Raw genomic sequence first — 26648 nt, 5'->3', positions numbered from 1 at the left:
AGTGGAATTGTTGGTAGCCCATGCTATAGTATTGGAGGAATCACCTTCAACAATGACAGGGTCAGTTCGCATACCGTTGAAGTCCAAACAGGAGTGCCGATACCTCAGCTTTGTTGAAGCCATTTTTTGAGTTACTACTTTTTTAGGGAAATCATATCAGTAAACCCATGTTTTAATAATTGTACTAACCCTTCTTGTCTTTTATTTTTAAAGACTTGTCAAGGATTGTTACAGTTCCCAAAAAACTCTCACAAGCCAATTAGGGAAGAAAAGACAGGCTGAGTTAGTGCAATTATTAAAACATAGTTGTGCTGATATTATTTCCTTTTTTTTTATGTTAAAAGGTTTTGTAAAAGTAAAATGTTACCCTTGTTTCAAAAGTGGCATTCCACTTTTCTAATTAGTCTTTAGAGGCCGTTAGAATTTCCAAAGATGCTCTCAAAATCGAGGAGAAAAGTGCTTCATGAATTCTATATTTTCATTATCAAATCAAGGGAGTGCAGATATCATTTTCATTGCAGTGGCGATTAAACATCTGTATTTTCAGCCTTTAAATTGTGGGTAGTTTCCTAGCCGACAACATCAAGTCACTGGAAATTATTTGTGTCTCCTGCTTGTATTGGTAAATATTCTATTCTATTCTAAGATGGAGGTGATATTCGCACTGCTCCCTCGTTTTAATACTGGCAATCCTCTCATTATTTTACAGTACACTGTTCTCATTGGCTACCAAAAATGCTATCAAAGGCCAGACAGAGACTTTATACTAAAAACAAATGAAAGAGTGCCAATATTAAAACATGGGGGAGGACAATACAGAAGAAAATCATTAAAAAAACAGAATTAAAAGAGTAATAGAAACAGAATTCAATTGTAATGAGAATTCCTAAAGCAATGGCTTCCCAACATATCCATCTGAAAAAGAGGAAGTGGGTGTTATTTGTTTGGGGTCCCCTCTTTAAAATGAAGGGTATACTTTTCTCTAAATTACAATGATGCTATACCCTTTAAATATTTTCTCTGTCTTGAAAGTTGTTGGGCATGTGAAAGTCCCATTCTATATGTTAAAATACAAGATTTATCTATTATTTTAAGCAAATCAGAACACTGTATCCGTAAACAATGCAAACAAATATGTTTAAGGAAATGATATCTGCGCCGAGTGTTTCAATAAACAAAGAGCTTTCTGAGAACCGTAATATCCTATGAAATCCCTTTAAATACTACACGACAACAACAAACAAGTGGAGCGCTTGTTTATCAAAACACCTTGGCGCAGATATCATTTTCTTATGTTTATTGTCACATTTTCCAAGAGATGCAAAGAATATTCCCCTTTGGATCACTCAACCAATTCCATTTCTATTGCTCTTTCTTACCCATTCTAAAATGTATCCATCTTTTTAGGTCCTATTTGTTTTGCGGCATTTGCTAGGGTCCATCAATCACAGAAGGCATTTCTTGCCTGGGCTGTTGCATCCAACTCAGATGAATTAAATGAATAAGACAAAATCTGAGCCTGTGTAGCTGCTCTCACATGCAACAGCCCAGGTGCAAAAGACCTTCTGTGATGGCCCTAGCAAATCCCTTATTTTGGATTTTGAGAACCAATTGTCAATCCAAAACTGATTATTGGACACAAAATTATGTTAATTTTTAGTCCAGTAATCAAAATTGGACTCACAATCAGTTCTAAAATCCAAAGGCCCCGCGTGTTTTAGGTTTTGAGAACGGATTGTCAGTCCAAAACTGATTATTGGACTCAAAATTATATGTTTTGGACGGGTACGAACCCGATTGAGGGAAGATCAGCCTCTTGACCCACTTTGAGGGAAGGGTCGATCCTCCTTTGTGCTCAAAATACAATTTCTGGAATAAAATTCTTCAATAATTTAAGAAGGGAAATGATATATCCACCCCTTTTGATCACAAGGAACACCCCCTGTCAGTGTATCAATGACTAAAGAGGGGTTGTACGTTGTACTTATGTCAGAAGAATTCAATGCCCCTGATTGCCACAAACACTGACAGGGGGTGTTCCTGGTGATTAAAAGGGGCGGATATATCACTTCCCTTTAAGAAAGGCTACATAAATGTTATTTATAGAAAACCGCTAATCTAGATAATCCTTATCTCTAAGATTCCCACCAATACTAAGGGTGTGTTTGGCGTACCGTTTGAAATAGCGTTTAAAACGCCGTTTTGGTTCAAAACGGTGTTTTGCCAAACGGCATTTTCATGTTTGGTTGGCCAAATCAAAACGGCGTTTTAAACGGCAAACGAAGGTATTGTGTGTTTGGTTGCAAATGCCCCAAAACGGAGTTTTAGTGGTAAAATGACCAAAAAGGGCATTGTTTGGTTGGCTTCAATGTAACTCCACTACTCTCTCATTAGGCCCAATATTAAAAGGTCATTAGGATCTCATTCCAACACTATTAAAATTTAACATCATTGCCAAAAAAAAAATGGCTATACCTTTGGGGTTCTTCTCCTTCTTCTCAACGGCCGGATTTGCCGGATTTGACGGACGAGTGGAGGCAGTGAGGCTTGAGAGGGTTTGCAACTTTGCAAAGTAGATGAAGAAAGTAAGAAACTAGGCTTTCTTTTAATTCTTTTGTCTTTAAAAAATTAAAATTAAGAGATCATATAATGATATCAGCATCCCCTTGTTTTGAATTGAATATGGGAATTGATATTTCCGCTCCACTTTCAGACCAATCCACTCCAACTTGGAGTGGATTGGTCTGAAAGTGGAGCGGAAATATCAGCTCCCTTAAATATTAACAATTTAACAAATTTGTGTCCTCAAAAATGATATTAACACCCCCACTTTTTTTTATATTTGACGTAACGCATAAAATCGCACGCATATACGTAAAAATGGGTTTTGGTGAGGGCAAACATGTAAAAACCCATAGCCAAAAAACTCCGTTCAAAACGGCATTTTGCAAATGGACCTCTCCCCCTCCGTTTGCAAAATGCCGTTTTGAGGGTTCAAAACGGTGTTTCAAACGGCGTTTCAAACGGTGGCTGCGCACCCAAACACTCCCAAACGGCCGTTTGGCCCCAAAACGGTGTTTCAAACGCCAAACGGTGTTTTAAACAGTACGCCAAACACACACTAAATAGCTAAGGAGCAAAATCTAAAAATAACAAATATCTAAACTAATTTATTTCACCCAAAGCGGGACCCATCTAGTCATGTAACATGGACTCAGAATCGGTTCTCAAAATCCAAAACAAACCGGGTCTTATCTTCTTATTTTTTCCCAAATTTTCACTACAATATATATATAGGTGCTGATATTCCAACTACCATGTTTTGGCAACGAGAGGAACTCACCTTGTCTTCTATTGTTTAATCACCTGTCAAAAGCGATTTCAATTCCTAAAAAGCTCTCAGTAGGTGATAATCTAAGCAATTCATCTATTGGGCATTACTATACATAGGTCAAGCACCACAAATCTTCTCTCCACAGTGTCCCGACTATATTTACTCTGCACATGTATTTCCACATAAATACTAGGGGTGTAACTTGGGACAAGCCCAACCCAAACCTATGGATTAAACCCGATTTCAGCTCGGGTCAGATTAGCCCTCCCTTGGGTTTTGGGTTGGGTTGGGTTAGGACTAAGAAAGGCCATCCTGATTTAATTCTGGGTTGGGTTAGGGTTGAGACCATGGGCAATCCAATAGGAACCCGATCCCAACTCAACATATATTAGTAAAGCCACAGAACACCACAATATTTACGTGGTTTAACAGTGTGCCTATGTCCACAGAGGAGATCTATATAATATCTCTAAAATTAAGGTTATTTTCTTCTTTTTTTCTCCTTCACTTCTCTTAATACCAAAAACAATAACTATTTCATATAATCGTAAGGGGCTGTTTAGATACATGGATTTTAGAATCCAGGTTTTAGTTTGAAAGCAGTGTCAAATTCTAGATTTTACAGTCTATCATCCTGGATTTTAAGTAGGAAATCCAGGTTTTAGAAATCCCTCCCCCAATCTTGAGATTTCTAAAACCTAGAAACACGGGATGATCTACTACTCTCTTGCTTGACGGAAAGAAGGGCGAAAAATCAGAAAACTTCGGACGGTCTCCTTCTCTCTAGTCTCCCATATATCCAGGACTTTGAGGAAATCCAAGATTCTAAAATCCGTGTATTCAAACGGTCCCTAAAAATATAGCATATTCTCCGATGCTCGGCCACCCAAACAAAATACAATACATCCATCACAAGATAATATACATGCATGTAGGAAACATTTATGCTTCTTCATATATTTATAGAAAGACAAGATGCATGCATACACATATGTACATGTCACAAAATAAAGGAGACATGACAATCGATATGTTGTGGGATGGAGAAACACACATTTAATAGAGAGATGGACATCCAAATTCAACCCATGTAACCTCTCCGACAATCACAGGATCATTAGGCTAAAACATGCTCTATAGTACATGTTTTGTGATTCAATATGTATAGAGGGTGCATGTACCAGAAGAAGTAATATTAAGCCGCATTTAAGATTCGAACCCCGAGAATTCTGTCACCTACATTGTTTTTGTCCTTTTCCCCCCTTCCCCTCTCTAGTGGCTAGATATTTGGGCCCTTTGAGGTCATAGAAGACTTAGGACAGCCCTCTTTGTATACCACCAAAATTAGTCCTTATTTACTTACAAATGGAACATTAAGGCTCGGTTTTGTGCAGGTGTTTTCTTCATAGAGTAGTGGTGTGAGTAGTCAACGGGACGAGACAAGTATTGGATTTACTTGGAACTTACCTCGTAGAATAGTGGTAAGTAGTATTTAGATGAGGTAGAGTAGTGAAGAGAGAGAGAGAGAGAGAGAGAGAGAGAGAGAGAAATCCGAGCAAAAAAAAAACCATCTTTTTGTGATTTTTGGCTTTGATTTTATACAGGGGCGGAACTACGTATAGCTTTGGGGGGGCCACGGCCCCCCAAAGATTTGCAAAATCATTAAAAAAATCAATTGTTTCCCACTTTCCCCATCTCCCTATGTTAAAAAAAATCCCAAGGGTGAAAATATCAATTCCCCATCTCCCTGTGTTAAAAAACAAAGATTTGCAAAATCATTAAAAAAATCAATTGTTTCCCACTTTCCCCATCTCCCTATGTTAAAAAAAATCCCAAGGGGTGAAAATATCAATTCCCCATCTCCCTGTGTTAAAAAACAAAGATTTGCAAAATCATTAAAAAAATCAATTGTTTCCCACTTTCCCCATCTCCCTATGTTAAAAAAAATCCCAAGGGGTGAAAATATCAATTCCCCATCTCCCTGTGTTAAAAAACAAAGATTTGCAAAATCATTAAAAAAATCAATTGTTTCCCACTTTCCCCATCTCCCTATGTTAAAAAAAATCCCAAGGGGTGAAAATATCAATTCCCCATCTCCCTGTGTTAAAAAACAAAGATTTGCAAAATCATTAAAAAAATCAATTATTTCCCACTTTCCCCATCTCCCTATGTTAAAAAAAATCCCAAGGGGTGAAAATATCAATTCCCCATCTCCCTGTGTTAAAAAAAATCCTGTAGAAAGCTTCCTTTTTAGTTTGACGAAACCCTACCTGCAAAAAAAATTTTTTTACAACTAGTCCGGCCCCCCCGGGTGTAAATTCCTGGTTCCGCCCCTGATTTTATAGGAAGGGCATAATGGTGACACAATAGCAAACAAGCAATGATTAACTAGGAGACATCCATGGTAGTCTCCAAGTATTCCAAAGTCATATTGACAACCAAACAAGAGATTTTGTTGACCTGCATCCAAATGTCAAGCAAAGCCCCTAGGTCATCTTGGCTTTTGTGAGCATGGTTTCACATTTCAGTTTCAGAATGCGTTTCGGTCCTCTCTGAAATCGAAATTTCGGCCGAAATTTGACGAAACCATTAAATATAATATTTTATCTTGTACCCGAAATTACCGAAATTTTGGGAAAACATTAAAAAATCAAAAAATTTAGTTGATTTTCCTGAAATTTAGGACGGAATTACGGGAAAACGAAATTTTGACCTAAATTTCAAAATTCGGGACGAAATCGACAAATCGTCTAACGTTTCTGGTATACCCAATTTCGGTTTCGGGGTTGAATCCAAAATTTTGGTTGGTCGAAATTTAGAACCATGTTTGTGAATGCTCGAGATGTTTGTATAGAGAACCAATTAGCTTGCCATTCACGGTGTATTTTATATGGGAAGTGATATATTTGCTCTAGTAAGAAAGGAACAGCTCCCTCTAGTGGGGGCTGTCCAAGTATAAAACGGGAGGATAAATCATTTTTTTTTAGAATTTATTTTGGGAAGTGATATTTACGCCCCTTTTGATCACCAGGACACCCAATGTCAGTGTATCAATGACAAAAAGGGGCCTAATGTACTTGATGTCAGAAAAATCCAGAGACTTTGATTGCAACGTACACTGTCAATGGTGTCCCTGGTGATAAAAGGGGGCGTAAATATCATTTCCCTTTATTTTTGTCTACGAATAAGAACGAGCCACATTTAGGTATTTTCATTCAGGCATTAGGAAGTATATTGACAATTTAACAAGAACATCACCTGATATGGGAGTCTTGTTAGGACCTGAATTAGGGTTCCATGGGCCCACTTGCACGAATTACAATGGTGTGAGCATAAACATTCGGTAATCCAAGGGTTCACGGCACCCCAATATCATCCAAATGCCATCTCTAGACACTGATCAATCACAGACCATAGATAGAAACCTTAATTCTTCAAAAGATATACTTCTCCCTACAAATTTGACTGAACATGTGGTTGGAGGTTCAATCCCAGCTTACCTACCAAAAAAATGCCCTGTTTGAATTGCAAGAAAACTATTTCCAAGGGAAAATTTATTCTTGGGATTTTTTTTTTCTTTCCTCAATTTAGAGGGATAATATTATTATGTTTAATTTAGAGGGATATCATAAAATTGAAGGTCCCTCTAAATAAAAATTGAATAGGGTTGGCTCAAGTTATCTTAACTCATGTCTAAAAAATCAGAAAGCTTTTAAATATTTTCCCTTTCCAAAGTTTTCCTCACTACTTTCCATTACTTTATTATGACTTTCCTAAAATCTGTTTTAACTACAGTTGGCGCTCTTGGTATCTTTTTATATAAAATAATAGAGCATTTTTTTTTTTTTGACTGAAAAAAAAAATAGAGCATATTAAGTATTAGAAAATAAGTCTATAACCTGATTTTTCTTTCTATCTATCGCCCCTTGTCACCATCCCTTAGATTTAATTTCTTTTTAGCACCTAATACTGAGAGAGAGAGAGAGAGAGAGAGAGAGAGAGAGAGAGAGAGAGAGAGAGAGAGAGAGAGTGAGTGAGTGAGAGTGTGCACGCTCGTGAAGAGAGAGATGAACCGTCTTACACTTCTTGTCATTTGAGAGAGATGAGTTGACTATCTTACGCTCTTTTGGTTAGAAACATACTATATGCATACCCTCCAATCATGTCAGAATGCTAGTGTTGTGAAATGAGATTAGGATTTGTGAATTTTGAAACCTGTTTTCTTTTCTATTTTCATTTTTTTTCTTCCTTAGGCTATGGTGTACCTACATATAGTAAAGTGAGAAGGTGGTACGATAGAAGGACCATACTTGATATCTGTTGGATCAAATATCATGGATGGGATCGATGATGAGTAAGTACTTATACAGCCCTTCATCACATAATTTTATTTTATTTTATTTTTATAAGCAAACTGGGTTTAGGCAAGACCCCTACCAGAAGTTAAAGAAAAGAGTCATATAAATTCTCTTGTAAATTATATGTACTTTGAACAATGTTTTCTAAGAAGGTACTCTCTTATATCTTATATCACTAGATTTTTTTTTAATTTTTTCTTTATTAAGTGTTAGGAAGAAGATATTGTAAATTACTATGCAGGAACAATGTGGGTTCTTTGTCTAGCAAAAGGATATAAGATATTATAAATTTATGGAGCATTAATTAACTGTATATGATTCAAAAATTATGAAATGATAACTTTTTTCTTAAAATGTAAATTCCCTGTTTGAAAACTTTCTATTTAGAAAAGAAAATTAACACTTAAGGTGATATAGTATGTTCAATAGGCCCCTCATATATGCTAGTGCGTCATATATTAGTGAGGGCAAATGATACATTCGCCCCTTTTTCTACCTTGTGCCACCTACTTCTAGTGTAAGAGCGGAGATTTTACATGGTGCCCAGAGCGTGAAGTCCGGTGCATACGGTACCGTCCTTGAAATTTGATCCAATAACAGCCCACATTTTACGGGGCCTGTTGTTGGATCAAATATCAAGGGCAGTATGGTACTTTAATCGTACAGCCTACACTAGACTTCACAGTCGGGCACCATATAATTTCTCGTAAAAGGGTAGTTATAAATAAACTAGAGGGGCTGGCCCAATAAAAAAGGGGACGAATATATCTGTTCCCATTAGTGAGGCCTGTATAGAGGGAATCAGGGAATATTGCAGCAGCCCCTCACTGCAAAATAAGAATAGTAGTAGTAGTGGTAGTAGTAGTAGTGAGGCCCATCACTACTATTACTCCACAGATCAAAGGGTTGGGATGATCCTGTGGAGCTGATTTTTTGGGCACACCATATCTATGTGAGGGCACATCAAATGAATGCTTTGGATCACCCTAACAATGTAGTCCCCACTGTATTTTAAGCCCACGGAGTAGAAAACTTATCTACTCCGTGGAGTAGTAATGAATTATATACTAGTGAGGCTCACATAAGATTTTAGGTCTCTTTCTGGTCATTACGTGTGGACAATTGAGCAATTACCATGTGAAACAACCAATTACTCCAAAATCTTGTTGGAGTTGTTGTTATTTAATCATTTCATTTATACATCAACAACCAATATAACCCATATGTAAAAGATGCTGCCCTCTTTTCAAGATGGAAAGGGAAGCTAGGGTCTCAAGATGGAAAACTTTAAGATGAAAAATAGCTTCTCTCTTTTCCAGACGGAAAGGTGTTTTCTCCTTAGGACACCTTCCCTTGTGCAATCAAACAAAGGAAAGTTGTGAAAAGTTGGAAACAGTTTAACCTCCAACCACTTTCCTGCCAACTGTAAAAGGAAAGGACACATTTCTATGACAGCCAGGCATAACAAGGCAGGTCTGAAGTCCAGCCAATCCCTTGGAAAAAGCATAGGTCCAAACGTTTTCCTTGTTTACAATAAATTAACAGCCTTAGTTGGCAGGATCCTTGAGAAAACCATATTTAATCCTTTCAAGCAACCTATATGGAAACTAAATTATAAAATAGCCACACAAATATATTACTCAATCCATATTCAATTCGTTCTAATCCAACATGAGGCATCACTCACATACAAAAAATAACTTGAATTCCAAACCAAGAAACTCTTCCTCTCTCATTTCCATTCAAAGGTTCATATAACTTGCAGTAAACCCAAAACCAAAGCAATTCTTACCAGCAAGAGAAGGTGCTAGATCAGAAGAATGGACTGGCTTGTGTGGATTTCCCATGGCCTGCTTCTAACCATAGGCTCGACTCTCGCTATGCCACCCCAGCCCCCGGTTCGTTGTAACGAAACGGGTTGCATCCTTTCGAACTCCTACGGAGTCTGGGGAGACAGAGCAGAATGCCATATTCCTTCTGTCATCTATCCAACAACAGAGGAGGAGCTCCGTTTGGCCGTGGCTATGGCCAATCAGAAGAAACTAAAGGTGAAAGTGGCAACAGGATTTGCACACACTATCCCCAAACTGACATGCCCATCGGAAAACGCTGTCCTAATAAGTACAGCGAAGTACAATTCAGGCATCAAGGTTGATGTTGAGAATCTAACAGTCACCGTTGATTCTGGGGTGGGGCTCCGTGATCTGATTGATAAGGTGGAAGAAGCTGGATTGAGTTTGGTTGCGGCTCCATATTGGGAGGGCGCGAGCTTGGGTGGAATTGTGAGTACGGGGTCGCACGGGAGCTCTTGGTGGGGTAAAGGAGGGTCTGTTCATGATCATGTTGTGGGCCTTAATCTAGTGGTTCCTGCTGGAGCATCACAAGGGTTTGCTAAGATCATCAGAATAGACAGACGAGATCCACTTTTCAATGCAGCAAGAATCTCACTTGGGCTTCTGGGTGTCATCTCAAAGGTTAGTTCATTTGATTTCCTGTGCCTGTTCTGTTTCAAAGTCTCTGTGGTAAACAACAAGATTCAGGGTCAGGCTGATTGCTAAGTGTTCAGGAAGGTTGCATAAATCTGGACAGATATGTAATGATAGGAAAATTGGGTTTATTTCAGGTCTGTATATTTCTGGGTTATTAGGACAGACGTAGGGGTAGAATATTTAGGCTTTAGGTGCAGGAAATATGGGTTGTTACAGTTTGTGCAGGAACTGTGACAAACAGTTGTGATAACTGTAAGAGGTTTCAGGTATAGGTAGGATAATCTTAAGAGTATAAGGGACATTAGGATAGGCTAGGGGAAATTTCTGGGTGGGTAATTCAAGGAGAGAAGTGGACTGGAGGTCCAAAACTTCATTGAAGGCTATAGGAAAGTCTGTAGTTCAATGTTTTGACAGGGTCGAGCAATCCAATCCCAATCTCTTGGTTTGAATTTGATTTTTATTCCGATCGTATCTACACACCATAACTGTAAATAGGTAGGGAATGATTTGGGCGTGGTTTTAGCTAGCAAGGTTGAGAATCTGAAAAGGATGGGATAAATATACCAATAATACTTGGCCCATAGGTGTGACACGATCATAAAGATGATGACAATCTTTTTACAAAACGCTTGGAAAAGAAGAGTCGTTCGACAGAGTTTGCGAGAGCTTCAATTAGTGACAAAGGATGTGAATGGTAATGCAAAAGCAGACACGATGTCATTTGTTCCACCAACACTCTTAAAGCTTAAAGATATATTGAAATTGAATTTGACATCTAGATTGTGATGATAAGATGATATAATCGTTTTACAAACTTGGATGGAAATACTTAGTACGCTGGAAAGTACAATCATATTCGACATGCACGAAGATCAAAACTGATGAATTCCCACCAATGAAGCTGGCAATTATAATCAACAAAGCCATGTCCTCTAAAGTAGGAGAGTAATGTGGGGGACCGTCCAAGATGCCATGAATAATCAAGGAGTTAAGAGGATGGGGCGCATCGTTAATGTTATAAAGGTTTTATTTAGTTTTTAGAGTGTTATTTAGGTCTTTTTAAGTCATTGGGGTGGAGATGGGCGTGGGGTGTTAGTAGAGTCTTCACATCAAAATAATTGAAGTTCTTGAGTCATAAGTGTGTTAAATAGGTCCACACATGTGTTGCAAAAATGTTATGTGATGAGAACCTTTAAGTCATTAGAGGGTATTTTAGTCTAAAAGTGTAACTTTTTTAGGGTTATAGAACTTTTTAGTTCTCTTTCTTTTCTTATATATAAGTAGTCTCAAGGTACCTTTCTTTCATGCTATGCAATGATGGAACAAATAAAGATTTGAAATTATTTTCTCCTGTATGGATGTGATGTCTGTTCTTTATGGTGAAATGTCTTGATCTCCTTGTGATGATGCCCAGGGCTCCCTTGATGTGAAGCCTAGGGATTGCCAGTATGATTTTAGCATACTCTTCATTTTTGGCGAGATGTCAGAGCTTCTTTCGTGAAATGCCAAGGAAAATTCTTGGCGAGATGCCTTGAGAAACGTATCTTATTTCTTCATTACTCACAATCTATATTTCTCTTATTTTCTCTCTTCTTTTCTTAGTTTCTTCAAGAAAAACAATCTCCCAGGGAACCATAAAAATTCCTACCCCTCGTCTAAAAACTCAAAACCCTAATTTTTCTTTTCATTTTACCCATCACATCTCACCATAAACCTTATGTATCTTAATCTTGCCAAAACCTCTACCTGCACCAATCTGGCATGCATCCACTTTTCTTACATATGTTTGCACCCCCTCCAAACCTAGGATAAATCAATATTTTTACAATCTAATAACACATTTTAGGATCCAAAACCTAATTTTCACCATCTGTTTCATCCCTATCTCCCACTATAATAGTCTACCCTTGCCAATAAATTCAGATCACTAGATCACTACAGTCTGCATAGCCTATTTCCTTCTCAAATTCCTTATTGCACACCATACTCAACTAAAACTTGAGCCTAATCTCCATTTCAAAAAAAAAAAAAAAAAAAACTTGAGCCTAATCTTTGAAAGATACTCCATTCAATAGTGATCCTGCGTTAAAAAAGTAAAGAGAAGGAGAGGATAACTAACCTGAAATCTCAAAAGGATTATAAAGCATCACACCTTACAGTTCCAAGTCATCGCAACTTAGGGGAGAGGCTTCACACCAAATCAAAGCAATAATAATTCCCATTCACGTTGAAAAGGTCATAGGCCATATAAATATACATATATGTACATAAATAGGTTGTCCACCCCACTCCCATGAAAATTTCAATATGGAACTTTTCAAATTCAAACATACTAATTTTACTTTAGTTGCTTAAGACAACTTCCACTTTCCTAACTCCAAACTTTAAAATTCAAAAAAAAATAAAAAAAATATGGGTGACTATCCGCCTGAATAGGGCAAGGATGGGTGTATAAGGACTCTTTCAACTTACTAAATCTAAAACAATAGGGCAAGGACGGGTGCATAAGGACTCTTTCAACTTACTAAATCTAAAACAATAGGGCAAGGACGGGTGTATAAGGACTCTTTCAACTTACTAAATCTAAAACAATAGTCCTAGACTTTTTAAGTAATCGCACTACAACTCATCTAGCTACCTAGGACTCCCGTACAATCATAGAAATTGCTTGTGGGTCATCCTTCACTAAAGTAGCATCACCTTATGTCATAAATATTTTAAGTGACCTGCCCACTATTGATAATGACACTCCCATGATAATGCCCCACAGTGAAATTGGTAGCAGCACTTGATAATGACACCCTTACGAAAATATGGCCTAAATTTAACGATGACATCCTTTAGGGGATTTCCCATGTAGAATGTCCCTTGTCCTCATGTCAGGTCAAAATTAGAGCTTTGGAACTCGATTCTTTATGCCTTATTTGACAAGTCTTTAGGTGCCTTCTGATACCTATCATCTCTCGGTCGCCTAAATAACTCGATTCTGGTGAGTTAAAACAATTGTACTGCACACAGAGATTGGGATGGAGATGCTTAGCTTTCTCGTTCATAGCCCATGTACTTCTAGATAACGGATGGACTTTCCAACGTAGTAAGTACTTTCATCGCAGTAGGTACCTCAGTCGCTTGTATCCACTGATAAGAATAATCTGGATGTTGAACTCGACTTCAAGATAAACTTTGAGCTTTATGGTAGTTGGTGAGATGAATGGTTTCGTATGTATTCTTGCAACATTGTCCACATTCTACCGTACAAAGTGAAGTTCTCGCAAACTCTGTCAAGCGATTCATCTTCGCCAGGCTGGTTGAAAAAGGATTGTTGTGATCACTATCCTCATATATAATGCACGAGCTAAGTATCGTCGGAACAAGCATTGTATGACAATAGAGGCTTTGATCCATTATTCTTGTTTGGTATTCACCATGAAAGAAATCAGCACGGGATCATTGGTATGCATGGTAGGTGACTCCTCATCTAGCACGATGATCAAATTTAATGTATGTTTCACCAGAATTGTCAGTTTCACCGTAGAATGACTTGATATCCCAGACATGGGCTTCAAGATAATATGCTTCCAATAATGCATAAACTAGTACGTGTTGGTTCACTCGCTAAGTGGCACGTATAGGTCGTACATCCATGGGCGTCCCAATAGTATGTGGGCGATTTTCATGGGTACTATGTCACACCAAATCAAGTCATCGAAAGCATCAAATGGTGTGTTAATAAGGCCAAGATGTGTTACCAAGAGTGCGGTGTTGTCCCCCACCAAACTACTTGAAAAGGGTAAGGTTTTTCGCTAGTAGAGTCTCTCTCTCTCTCTCTCTCTCTCTCTCTCTCTCTCTCTCTCTCTCTCTCTCTGTATTGGTAATGAAACCCTTACTGCCCCCTTATTTTGGTAATGGCACTCCACACCAAGAAACTTAAGAACTACTTACCACTACTTTATGGGGAGACTACTATGCTGTTACTCTTGTTGATTACTTCAGTTCTAATTCACCACTACTCTACAAGGCAACTAAGTGTCACCAAACAGAGCCTAAGGCTATGGTGAAAATAAAGATTGGCTAACAACCTCTTGCATTTCACTCATTAGTAAGATGCAGCTAGAAGAGAGTTAAACGAAGGCAATGAATTCGATAAGTCGGACCCAGAGGACAACAACCAGAGAGCTCATCACGGCTCAAGAGTTCCTACTCCCCTTTTTAACCATATACACTTGTGCGTTTATCTGAAAGGAATACAGCCATTCACAACTTTCAGCTCTTGGATGTGAATAAGCAGATCATCGAACAGTTAACCATTAAACCAAAACATGTTAAACTGAGAAGATGGCCTATAAACCATTGTATTTGCAGAGCCTCCTAAAAAGTGAAAACCATTGTAACAGAAAGATGAATGTCATGTACATGGGTTCACAGCTCAATTTTCAACAGGAAAATGTCACTATGTCAAAATAAGGACACAATTTTTCCAGTGATTTGTTTTAAGGAAGTCCCCCTAAGGGTCTGCCTCCATATAATAACACTACTTGAAATGAAATTAGCAGTGTATGTGTCAGTCAAATATGCAATCAAATTTTACAGTTCAACAGGCTTATGTGCACCCTGATCATTTGAGCATTCAATCAAGTTCCCCAAGCACTCAATTGAGTTTTTTTCATGAGAAAAATCAAAATTTTACTACGCTTCCTTAGTAATGCAACAGAACATTAGTGACTTGGTAAGTTTCTAATGAAATCTTTAGACACTTCAATTAGTTCAATGGGTTGCTTACATAAGATTCAAATGAATTAGGTAACAGTATCATTGGAGCATGGATTCAAAAGAAGCATCACCCACTCCTACCAAGACGATACTCATTTGGAATACGAATTTAGGGATCTTGCAGCGAAACATGAATTTGCCGACATTACCTGGTATCCATCACAGAATAACACTGTCTACAGATTAGATGACCGAGTTCCCTTAAACAGCTCTGGAGATGGGATAAATGATTTCCTTGGGTTTCAGTCCAATTCAATCGTGGTCTCCGCCACAGTAAGAGCCACAGGTATCTTTTCTTTTTACCCTCTAACCTAAATGTTTCTTTTGAGATTGTTGTCATTTTTTTTTTTTGAATTGTTTTCAAATTACGGTCATACAGAGAAGGGATTCGAGTCTGCAAAGAATGTCAAAGGAAAATGCACAGTGGCATCTACAGAATTAGCATACAAGAAATTAGTTGCCAATGGTTTGAGGAACAATCTAATGTTCACAGGCTACCCAGTTGTGGGTCGTCAGGGTAGAATGCAAACCTCTGGTTCTTGTCTGCACTCACCTTCAACAAGCATTCTAAGCATGTGTGCTTGGGACCCCAGAATCAAAGGACTCTTCTTTTACGAGACAACAGCTATATTTCCTGCGTCAAAGTCTGCGGGTTTCATCACTGATGTTAAGAAACTAAGAGATCTAAATCTAGAGAATTTCTGTGGGGTGGATAACTACAACGGGTTTTTGATACGTTTTATTAAGGCTTCTGGGGCATATCTAGGTCAGTCAGAGGACTCTGTTGTCGTGGATTTCAATTATTATCGCGCAGATGAGCCTTTGACACCAAGGCTCAACCAAGACGTCTGGGAAGAGGTGGAACAGATGGCATTTTTCAAGTACGGGGCCAAGCCACATTGGGCCAAGAATAGGAACCTTGCATTCTTGGGTGTGCAACAAAAGTACCCCAACTATAGTAAATTTCTTGCAGCAAAGAAGCAATTGGACCCTCAAGGCATGTTTTCTAGTGATTGGTCAGATGAGATACTCTTAGGGAAGGGCACAGCCAAAAGTGATAGTTGTGCAATGGAAGGGCAGTGTATCTGTTCAGAAGATAGGCACTGCAATCCAAGCAATGGGTACCTTTGCAAACCAGGCCTCGTGTACACAGAAGCTCGGGTCTGTAGATACTCCCCTTCCTCCCCTTCCTCAATAGCTTGATTTGTTCCAACTATAAATCATATGTTGCATCGCATGTACTCTCCACATGCAACATATGATAATTGACATTGTTTGTATGCATCCTTTTCCTCCATAACCTGATAATTTTCAACAATAAAGTCTATGGAGCAAGGATTACCGTATTTTAAGATATTAAATATCAAACATTCACACCGGAGAATTTCTGCTGAACACATTGAGATGGCTCTTAGGAAAGACCTTAACTTATAATTTTCCGTGTTAGTTGATACTGTTTATATATTATTTTTATAGGCTTAATGCATTTTTATCTCCTCAAGATTCACTTCTATATATTTTCTGCTTTTTATCAACCAATATATTATGCTTTTAATTGTATAGTTTAAAACTCCCCCGCATCATTGTAGACTCCCCGGAGTCGACTCCCTTTTACGTTGGACGCGTTCTGCATTTTGCCACCATGTTCCAAGTTTTTCCCTATAGAGTCAATAAAAACTCTGTTAACTCTCTCGAATAATCGCGTCAACCGAGTACTCAGCCACGTCAGCCCCGTCGTGTCGGGTTGACTAGGATTTTCTTAGGCTGTGTTCCGCGCCACATCCGCATTTTTAAACACTACAGACATGTTAAAATGTCAACTATGCCGCTGTGATTGACACCTAGAATTCATGTCTAAGTCTATCACCAAAACAGCTTGGTGGCTAAGTGAAACAGATGAGCTTGCTGTTATTGCAGTCTCACCAGGGAGACAATCAGAAAACCATTGGAGAGCTGTTGTGGAATAGATAGTTCAGTACTCCCAAGGTAACCATCTAAGAAACTTAGAAGTGGCCTTCCAGCCAATCCAATTCAACCCTAGGGAAAATTTTGGAAAGTTTAAGCTGACTATTATGTCCCTAACTGGCTGATTTTGTTGGACAACCATTGGCTGCAAAGCTCAGTGGAGATCTCAGCTTTTCAGCATCAAGCAAGCCCTAGCTGGACTGAAAAATTACAGATTTCTAAAGTTTAACTCTATCCTAGACATGTACAGTGATTCATTAATTACCCAAAAGCACTCAACACAATTCATGAGTTTGGCTCCATTGCAACCTATGATTTGCGGACACGGACAAGAGTGTCGAGTGTCGACACAGACACGGAGTGTCGGACACGGCAAAATCCCAAAATTTAGAAATGGGGACATGGTTAAAACAGAAAGTACATATAATAAGATAATCAAGTAACAAGACGTTCATCAATTTAATCTACTCTCTTCGGTCTTCAATATGCAAGGAGAAAGGGAGACCAATAGGATACAATTGATACTCCAATGTCGAACACAAATGGGTGCATCAAATAAGTTGTCAAGTTTCACTTCTGGATCCAAAGCTACGCTATAGTACCAATGACAGTACTTAAACCAACTTCACATACAAGCTCTAAGCAAAGACCATTCAAGGAAGTCCTCTTCAGGCCCGTTAGAGAAGAGTTATGAAGGACATAATACCAAGTCCTTGGGACGCATCTCCTCCTGCAATAGATCAACAACGCGACCTATTAAAACTGGATTAAGAGGAAGCGCAGACCCGAATTTCACACTTGACGCAGTGCAAAAACGTGTCGACACGCCCACATTAAGTCTGACACTTCTAGCAGTACATTTAGAAGTGTCCAAAGCAAGGTTGCCAGAGCGGGAATCGAAACGGGAATCGAAGTTTCCCAGGGAAGAATCCTGCTCAAGGTTGCCAGAGCGGGAATCGAAGACTCCCAGGGAAGAATCCTGCTTCCTTGGTCCAAAGGAGTGTCGACAAGTGTGGACACGCATGTCATGTCGGACACATGTGGACACATGTGTCAGCAATAAATTCAAAGTGTCGGCCAAATCATAGATTGCAACTGTTTTCAGCTTTTACCACCTAGGAACGGGAGAGCTTGACCTTTGTTTCCTCTCTACCCATGCAATGAATGCCACTCTGATATAGAAAATACAATACAACTTGGGTGGTTAATAATTCCAGATATGTCTATTCAGGTGCCTATTACTAAGCAAGGGTTCTAAAAATGTGCACCAACTGTAATAAACATTAAAATGCATGTACAGGGGTTCAAGCTTAACAGGTATGAAACAGAAGACTCAAAAGAATGACTCAAAAGACCTCGGTATGCAGTGGGCACTGAACAAAATAACTTATCATCTATTCTCTACATATTTAAGAGTCAGAAGGAGATATTTGAAGATGTACCATCTGTGTGTATCCGTTAAATACAGAAGTCTCAAGTCTACTTAAACCGAGTCTCTGAAACAATCCAAACCTGCCATCTTCAACAAGTGGATTGGGCGCACGAGCAGGATCATATCTTGTTTGATGAGTAAGGGAAGGGCCCGCCACTGGTGGAAGCTCCCAATACAGGTCTAGCACTGACTCCACAAACCTGCTGTTCTGAAAATGTTCTTCATAAGAAATTCCCATGTTGGTGTGGTTGAAATCATCTCGCATCACCCCTTTTACACCCCACCAGGCTTCATCCTTCCCACATAGTTCCTCTATGTCCACAGCCTTTTCCCAGAACTTCTTTCTTTTCATCCTTATCCTAGCTTCGTCACTATCTCTAAAGCAACTATGCCCACCACCTGCAAAGAATAACATCTAGTGAACTAGAATAACAAAGTTTTAAAGATGGAAAATGATATGGAGACCTAGAGCACCACCTAAAACGGGACCTGCAATGAGAATATGTGACGAGTTAAAGAAAATTTTACTTTTTGGTGATTTCCCTGAACTTAAGGAATTGATCACGTCACTATTGATGTTGTGGCGTGAAACAATTTGTCCGGTCCCCTTTTAGGTCCTACTCTCAGTTTCCCTAGCATTACTCTTTAAAGATAGTGCATGCAATAAACTACCATCATTTCTTTTTTCTGACACGAGAAATACCCACTTTACAGAGGTCTAAAAACATGGTTTAATACATGTATGCAGCAAGAAGAACATTTAAGATGAACAAGAATAACAAGTCTTTAAAATAACTGCATGCAATCATCGGCTCTTCGGCGATTTGCTTCGTTCATGTTAGAAAAAACGCCAGTGGGGTAGCGGATAATCTTGCAAGGTGTGGTGTCCTCCTGGAATCCTTGGAACAATATGACTTCCTCCCGTCTTGATCTTTCTCGGCTTATCTTGTTATCTTTTTTTCCTTCTTCTGTTTCTATCTTTTGGAGGTTATTGTGTTAGCTTCCGCTTTTCACTGTTCTGGACCATCTCGGTCTTTTTATCAATGAATCTTTCCACCATTCAAAAAAAAAAAAAATTCTTGATGGCTCTAGCTTTGGAAACCGAGGCCCTCAGGGATAGGAGGTGTTCTTAGAGATGAGAACAGGGCAATTAGTTGGGCTTTCATGGGTCCGGTGGGGACTGTAGATTCAAGTGAACCAGAAGAGTGTGGAGACTATCAAGGAATTAAGCTTATTACTAATGTGAACTTGGAAAAAGTTATGGTAGAAGGGGACTCACTAAATGTCATTAAATGGCTTAGGGGGTCACATCCTTTCCTTTGGTGATACTCCGCCTTCTTTGAAGAAATTCTAGATTTGATGGAGGAAGCTTCTCCGTCTTTCCCTCATGTTAGGCAGACGGCAAATGGTATAGCCAATAGGTTAGCAAGGGATGGTATGTCAAGGGAGGTCTTGGAGCCATTTGATTTTCTGCCCCCTTGTTGTTTTTGCTTGTGTCTTTTGTTGTTGAGTTATATTTATATGCCCTTTCCTCCCTTCTATTTGTACTTGACCATCTCGGTCTCCTTTAATATCAATGAAATCTTCTACCATTCCAAAAAAAAATGCACTCAATCAATTACCAACATCTTTTTTTTTCCATAGACATGACAAATACAGACTTCAGAGCGGTCCAATAACATGGTATAATACATGGATACAGCAGGAAAAAAAAAACCTAGATAATAAGAGATATTTTGAACGTACAGACCCAGATAATTGAAGCACATGCAACTCTTTATACTTCTACTATTAGATCCCGAAGATACTTATGAATAACCATAAAATTTTACAATTTTTGGTCCTCAATCCAGAGAGAAGGATTTGGATAGTCTGCTAAAATTATTCCATAACAGTCCACAGAGCTCCTTCCAAGTAGCATCACTAATTGTTTTACTTGTAGAATGTTTATTGGACCTTTCTTTGTCATATTGGCTAGTATTTCTGCCAATCCCAGACCCAATATAAAGTTTCCACCAAGGCATGAGGCAATGCTTTTTAATTCCAATTATATTACTTGAGCAATGGATTTATCATGTAAAAATGACATTGAAACTTCATATAAAAGGGGAAAGGGTGTGCACCTCTTATGTAGAACTGATCACATATCTGCCTCAAGGAGTAATGGTCTCCAGTTCCAGTATCATAGTTATCCTCAAAGATGAGATTCCGAAAGCCAGCTTTCAGTGCCTGCTTCAACCTGCCGACTCAAGTATCAAAAACAGAAAATTCAAAAAGTTAAAAAAAAAAAAAAAAAAAAAATCTAAGGTGTTTACCCAAAGCAGGAGATGATGGGGCAAAAAAAGTAGAAAATCATCCACGGTGTCCAAGAATCATGGGAGGTCCAAAGCAAAAGCAGCACCCTAATTACAAGATTCAAGAGAGGTGTGCATATTCTACATGCCATATGCTCGTGTGCAAGTCCTCTCTCTCTCTCTCTCTCTCTCTCTCTCTCTCTCTCTCTCTCTCTCTCTCTCTCTCTCTATATATATATATATATATATATATATATATATATATATATATATAGAGAGAGAGAGAGAGAGAGAGAGAGAGAGGAAAGTGTTGGTGAGCTTAAGCTCACCAAACTTATGGTGAGCTTAAGCGCCCCAATCACATGGGTCCCACATTTTCTGTGGTGATCCAAACCATTCATTTGCAAGGCCTTATCATAGATACGGTGTGTACCAAAAATCAGCTCCATAGGATCATCCTAACCCCTCCATTTGTGGAGGACAAAAATGGGCAGATTTGTGGACAAATAATGTCTGTCCATTTTGACCTCCACAAATGGATGGGTTAGGATGATCCTATGGAGCTGATTTTTGGTACACACCCCATCTATGATAGGGCCTTTCAAATGAATGCTTTGGATCATCCTAACAAAGTAGGCCCCAATGTGATTGGGCGCTTAAGCTCACCATAAGTTTGGTGAGCTTAAGCTCACCAACACTTTCCTCATATATATATATATATACTAGTAAAAAACCCCGTGCGATGCACAGGCCGACAAAGAATTATACAGACCACATCATAGGTTGATCCAAACCGTCCATGTGATGGAACACAACAAAAATAGGTTGTGCCCGTAAAATTATTTCCATAGGCTGATCCTAGCCCTCCAATCTATAGAGGTTTCCATAATATGCTGTGCCTCTTAAGGTACCCAGAATTCGTCAATATTTTGAAAGGCGTCCTGAATCCGTAGTATTATGTAAAATGTTAAAAAAAATCCGTAGTATTATATAACATATGTACCCAATCCGTAATTTTGCAAAGAAAAAACATCCCTATGTTGACTTTGTTCACTTTTTTTTATTACAAAAGCATAAAGGAGGAGGGTAGGATTGAAATTATGTGGATTTAATGGGTGCCTTTGTTAAAAGGCATAAAGGAGGGGGTAGGATTGAAAATATGTCGGTTGAATGGGTGCCTTTGTTAAAAATAGTCAAAAAAGGTGATGTGTAATTCTATTGGAATTTTGAGAGAAATTCAAATAATTCTCTCCTTTTCTCTTCTGCTATATATATATCTGAGAAAACGGTTTCTACACACACGTGTAGATAAGTTATCTACAAACTAGCTTAAAATAGAGTGGAGGGCATATTGTTTGGGTGATCCAAACCATTCATTTGATTGGCCCTCACATAGATAGGGTGTCCACAAAAAATCAGCTCCATAGGATCATCCTAACCCTACGATTCCTGGAGGTAAAATGGACGTGTATAAACCTTCACAAATCTGTCCATTTTTTGCCTCCCCGGTTCGAAGGGTTGGGATGATCCTATGAAGCTGATTTTTTGGGCACACCCTATCTATGTGAGGGCCAATCAAATGAATGCTTCGGATCACCCAAACAATGTGGGCCCCCACTGTATTTTAAGCTAGTGCGTAGATAACTTATCTACACTAGTGTGTAGAAACCGTTCTCTCTCTCTCTCTCTCTCTCTCTCTCTCTCTCTCTCTCTCTCTCTCAACAACATTCAGCCGCTAAGCCTAACGACCTTTTCCGTGTCCCTAAAGGCATACATTGAGATCTGAGTAATAAGCAAGCAGCAGGTTCTCGATTCCCGAGGGATCGACCACTATTCTAAATAGAGTAACGAGGAGAACTGTTGTTCATTGGAGCGCTGGAACGCGGATTTGGGATGCTAACTAAGTAGATGCGAAGCGAGGTGCGAAAGCAAGCGGGCAACAAGTGGATCGGGCTAACGGTTTATTTGCTCGTTAGGCTTTCCTGTTCTAACAGGCATAGGAACAGTTCAACCAGCATAGAGAAAAGCTCAACCAATTAGCTATAGTTCAAAGGCCAGTTCACAACAGGCCAAATGGTGAGACATTCGAATCACTCGTTCATAGGCTTTAACGATGCGAACAGGCGAGTAATCCCAATTGGAACACCCGTGTTTACCCGCCTCACCCGATCTTATCTCGGACATGCCAACAGCCAATCCTTACTCGTTTCCCTGGGACAGCTAATCAAAACTACTACGGCTTGAATCCGTTATCTTTGAGACTACCGTTAGGCCCCTATAAAGTCATTTAACAGCAGCTAGACACAATATATATATATATATATATATATATATATATATATATCAGGAAAAGGATTGTACGCTCGAGCGTACCAAGCTTATGGTACGCTCGAGTGCCCAATCACATGGGTCCCACATTTTTGTGGTGATCCAAAGCATTCATTTGCAAGGCCCTATCATAGATAGGGTGTGTACCAAAAATCAGCTCCATTGAATCATCCTAACCCCTCCAAAAGTGGAGGGCAAAAATGGGCAGATTTGTGGACAAACAATGTCGGTCCATTTTGACCTCCACAAATGGATGGGTTAGGATGATCCTATGGAGCTGATTTTTGGTACACATCCCATCTATGTAAGGGCCTTTCAAATGAATGCTTTGGATCATCCTAACAAAGTGGGCCCACATGTGATTGGGCACTCGAGCGTACCATAAGCTTGGTACACTCGAGTGTGCAATCCTTTTCCTCTATATATATATATATATATATATATATATATATATATATATATATATATATATATATAGAGTAAACTGTTGGTGAGCTTAAGCGCACCAAACTTATGGTGCGCTTAAGCTCCCCAATCACATGGGTCCCACATTTTGGGGAGTGATCCAAACCATTCATTTGCAAGGCCTTATCATAGATAGGGGGTGTACCAAAAATCAGCTCCATAGGATCATCCTAACCCCTCCATTTGTGGAGTACAAAAATGGGGCAGATTTGTGTCTGTCCATTTTTGTCCTCCACAAATGGAGGGGTTAGGATGATCCTATGGAGCTGATTTTTGGTACACCCCCCATCTATGTAAGGGACTTTCAAATGAATGCTTTGGATCATCCTAACAAAGTGGGCTCCCATGTGATTGGGCGCTTAAGCTCACCATAAGTTTGGTGAGCTTAAGCGCACCAACAGTTTCCTCATATATATATATATATATATATATATATATATATATATATATATATATATATATATATATATAGAGAGAGAGAGAGAGAGAGAGAGAGAGAGAGAGAACTGTTGGTGCACTTAAGCTCACCATTTTTTTGGTGCGCTTAAGTTGTTATAACGCCTCCCATTCGTTTAAATGTTTGGGTCCCGCTGGGTCCCGCTTAAGTGCACAAATGGGAGGCGTTATAACAACTTAAAGCGCACCAAAAAAATGGTGCGCTTAAGCTCACCAACAGTTTTCTCATATATATATATATATATATATATATATATATATATATATATATATATATATATATATATATATATATATATATATATAGTGTGTGTGTGTGTGTAGTGTTGTTTGTGTGTTTAGTGTTGTTAAACCATCTATGAACGCTATATAATAAGAACATGAAAGGAAGAAAATTGACCATTCACATAGATCTATACCTCTTCAGTTCGCTTTGATGATCATCAAAAAAGACAAGAACCCGACTGAGATCTGAAACCCCATGTTTCTTCATCACACTCCCCCAATCAAGGCTTCCAAAATCTACAAAATCTTTGCCAGCATAGTATGTGCAATTCCCATCCACATAAGCAGGCCCTTTCTTCAGATACTTCTCTGGATGCCGGGGAGAAAGCGACACAATCGGTGTCTCTGGCATCGCTTGACGAAGAACCCATGTGGAGTGCCCCTTGAAAGCACCGCTCTCGACCATCAAAACTGGTTTGAGCCAGCGAGCAATGAACCAGAGACCAAAGCTGTGGTCGAAACCCATTCCGTACATGTTGTTCTTTATCGGACGAGTTTCATAGATCGGGACAAACTCTTCCAAACCCTTGAGTAGATCCTTTGATGTCCACTCTACTGTTTGTCCTTGTTTCGATCTGCCTTTTGCCAAGAACAAGAATTAAGGGGAGTAGAGTGTAAGAACCCAGTGCTCACTCAATGATCTCAAAGCTAAGCTGAGCTACAAGTTGAATAACTTTTTTTTTTTTTTTGTTATCTCTGATCATTATAGAGATCAAGCTCATTAAGCTCTAGTCAGGACAATGTTGTTTGCAGACCTTGCCTCAGTCAGAAACCAACAAAATGAGTTTAAGAACTATAAAACTGAGGGATGGAAAATCCAGTTGCAAAATTAAATTATCCAAGTAGCATAAAATAGGAATGAAATGGCACACAAATCCATTTCCGTCGACCATAAATCTCATTAGAAAGTTCCAAAGTGTCGATATTATTAAAAAAAGAAGAAGAAGAAGAAAGAAATAGAAATATCCACAGGACCTAGTTAAATAGACTGAGAACCAATAGGACAATTCATTGAGTGAAGTTGAAGAAAAAGGAAAAATCCCCAAAAAGACCTTATAAAACCCCCCTGAATGGGAAAAAAAAACCCAAGAAACAAAGCTTTCTTCATTACCTAATTATTAAAGCCATGACAAAATGGTATAATAACAAAAAGAAAAGAATGTGAAATCTCAAATCACAGAAATTTTTCCAAAAAATATATATATTTCCAAAGAAGCAAAAAATACAAAAAACTCCAACAAATCTCATCGGTGGGTGAAAAGATAAGCATATTAGGAATAAAAATGATCGAAATTCTATCAGATGTACCAAATTCCCTAAAATATACGAAATCCAACCCTAGAATTCATCTATCAGAACAGAAAGATGATCGAATTTCAACCCTAGAATTTCGGGATAAGAGAAGAAAAACTTACAGGAAGGCACGCCGAGGGATCCGAAATCAGAATCGAGACCTTCGACGGGGAAGAAGTTGATCGGAGAATAGGGTTTGGAGGGAGAAATACAGACGAGATTGCGAGAACGGAATAAGAGAGAGGCGATGAGAAGGAAGAGGAAGAGAAGGAGGAATTGGGGTAGTAAACCTATCTTTGTAATTTGATTGGTGAGTTTGAAAGCGAAGGATGTGGATTTTCTGGTCTTAGATTCATCGTCTTCGTCTTCTTCTTCTGGATTTGGAGGGACTCTGCGAGCAGAAAGTACGTTCTCTTGCATCTTCAAAAATCAGTTTAGAGTGGCATTGAGATTTTTTTTGGTAGGTATTGAGAATGACTTTGCTGTTATTTAAAGGAGGGATTTTTGGGTCCTGATATTGGCACTACCATGTTTTAATACTTGCACAAAGTCGGGTTGTCTTTTAGAGTTTGTTATTATTTAAAAGAAGGATTTTGGGTACTGATATTGGCACTAGCATGTTTTAATACTTGCACAAAGTCAGGTTGTTTTTCAGTTTTAATTTGCTTGTGAGTAGGGATGCAACTCGGGTCGGGTTGGATTTTTGTGGCCAACCCTAACCCAACCCGAGATAGCATTCCCTCAACTCTAACCCAACCCAGCCTGAGCCTCTGGGCCTCTGGTCAAGGATGGTCAAACATAACTCAACCTGCCTCTAAATTTCTCAATCCTAACCCAACCCATCTAACCAAAATCAGGTCAGGTTGAGTTCGTGTTGGTTCAGGTTCACCTTGGGCCAAATAGAAAAATGCAATAACTAATAGAAAATCAAGATAAAATTAAAGGGCGGAGGTCGGGTTGCCAAGGCCTCAACCCTAACCCAACCTAAAATTAAATCGGGTTGGCTTTTCCCAACCCAACCCGACGAAATGCCAACCCAATGTGAGCCAAGATCAGGTTGAACCCGTCGGGCCCGGGTTGAGCTCGACCCAAGTTGCACTCCTACTACTGTGAGAGCTTTTTGGGAACTGTAATAACTTTCAGCCGCTCTTTAAATAATAAAATGCAAGATGAGTTAGT

At 38.9% G+C, this 26648-nt stretch overlaps 2 protein-coding genes across 2 annotated transcripts; one reads left to right on the top strand and one right to left on the bottom strand.

Annotated features, from left to right (window-relative positions):
- The first annotated feature begins 9313 nt into the window (after nucleotides 1–9313).
- On the top strand, nucleotides 9314–16346 carry GULLO3 (D-arabinono-1,4-lactone oxidase family protein). Its single transcript, XM_077362870.1, has 3 exons — nucleotides 9314–10166; nucleotides 14982–15237; nucleotides 15331–16346. Exons 1-3 carry the CDS (start codon nucleotides 9513–9515, stop codon nucleotides 16152–16154), a joined length of 1734 nt encoding a protein of 577 aa, XP_077218985.1. The 5' UTR covers nucleotides 9314–9512; the 3' UTR covers nucleotides 16155–16346.
- A 1932-nt stretch (nucleotides 16347–18278) lies between these two features.
- On the bottom strand, nucleotides 18279–25914 carry LOC143853128 (uncharacterized). Its single transcript, XM_077362858.1, has 4 exons — nucleotides 25592–25914; nucleotides 24311–24755; nucleotides 20472–20587; nucleotides 18279–18747 (listed from the first exon to the last, which is right to left on the bottom strand). Exons 1-4 carry the CDS (start codon nucleotides 25887–25889, stop codon nucleotides 18326–18328), a joined length of 1281 nt encoding a protein of 426 aa, XP_077218973.1. The 5' UTR covers nucleotides 25890–25914; the 3' UTR covers nucleotides 18279–18325.
- Nucleotides 25915–26648: the final 734 nt, after the last annotated feature.

Source organism: Tasmannia lanceolata, unplaced genomic scaffold (assembly GCF_043159265.1).
Source record: "Tasmannia lanceolata isolate RefF3 unplaced genomic scaffold, GAP_Taslan_0.1 ptg000003l, whole genome shotgun sequence".
NCBI lineage: Eukaryota > Viridiplantae > Streptophyta > Magnoliopsida > Canellales > Winteraceae > Tasmannia > Tasmannia lanceolata.
Note: the sequence above shows the minus strand (reverse complement) of the source record. Positions and strands in the feature narration are given on the sequence as shown.

What these genes read in the sequence shown, in the direction of transcription:
- GULLO3 (XM_077362870.1), top strand. Translation starts at nt 9,513, where the DNA reads ATGGACTGGCTTGTGTGGATTTCCCATGGCCTGCTTCTAACCATAGGC. An exon ending in TTCTGGGTGTCATCTCAAAG is followed by an intron (nt 10,167 to 14,981) that starts GTTAGTTCATTT and finishes CAAATGAATTAG; the next exon opens with GTAACAGTATCATTGGAGCA. An exon ending in CGCCACAGTAAGAGCCACAG is followed by an intron (nt 15,238 to 15,330) that starts GTATCTTTTCTT and finishes ACGGTCATACAG; the next exon opens with AGAAGGGATTCGAGTCTGCA.
- LOC143853128 (XM_077362858.1), bottom strand. Translation starts at nt 25,889, where the DNA reads ATGCAAGAGAACGTACTTTCTGCTCGCAGAGTCCCTCCAAATCCAGAA. An exon ending in ATCCCTCGGCGTGCCTTCCT is followed by an intron (nt 24,756 to 25,591) that starts GTAAGTTTTTCT and finishes TCTTGGCAAAAG; the next exon opens with GCAGATCGAAACAAGGACAA. An exon ending in TGATCAGTTCTACATAAGAG is followed by an intron (nt 18,748 to 20,471) that starts GTGCACACCCTT and finishes TATTCTTTGCAG; the next exon opens with GTGGTGGGCATAGTTGCTTT.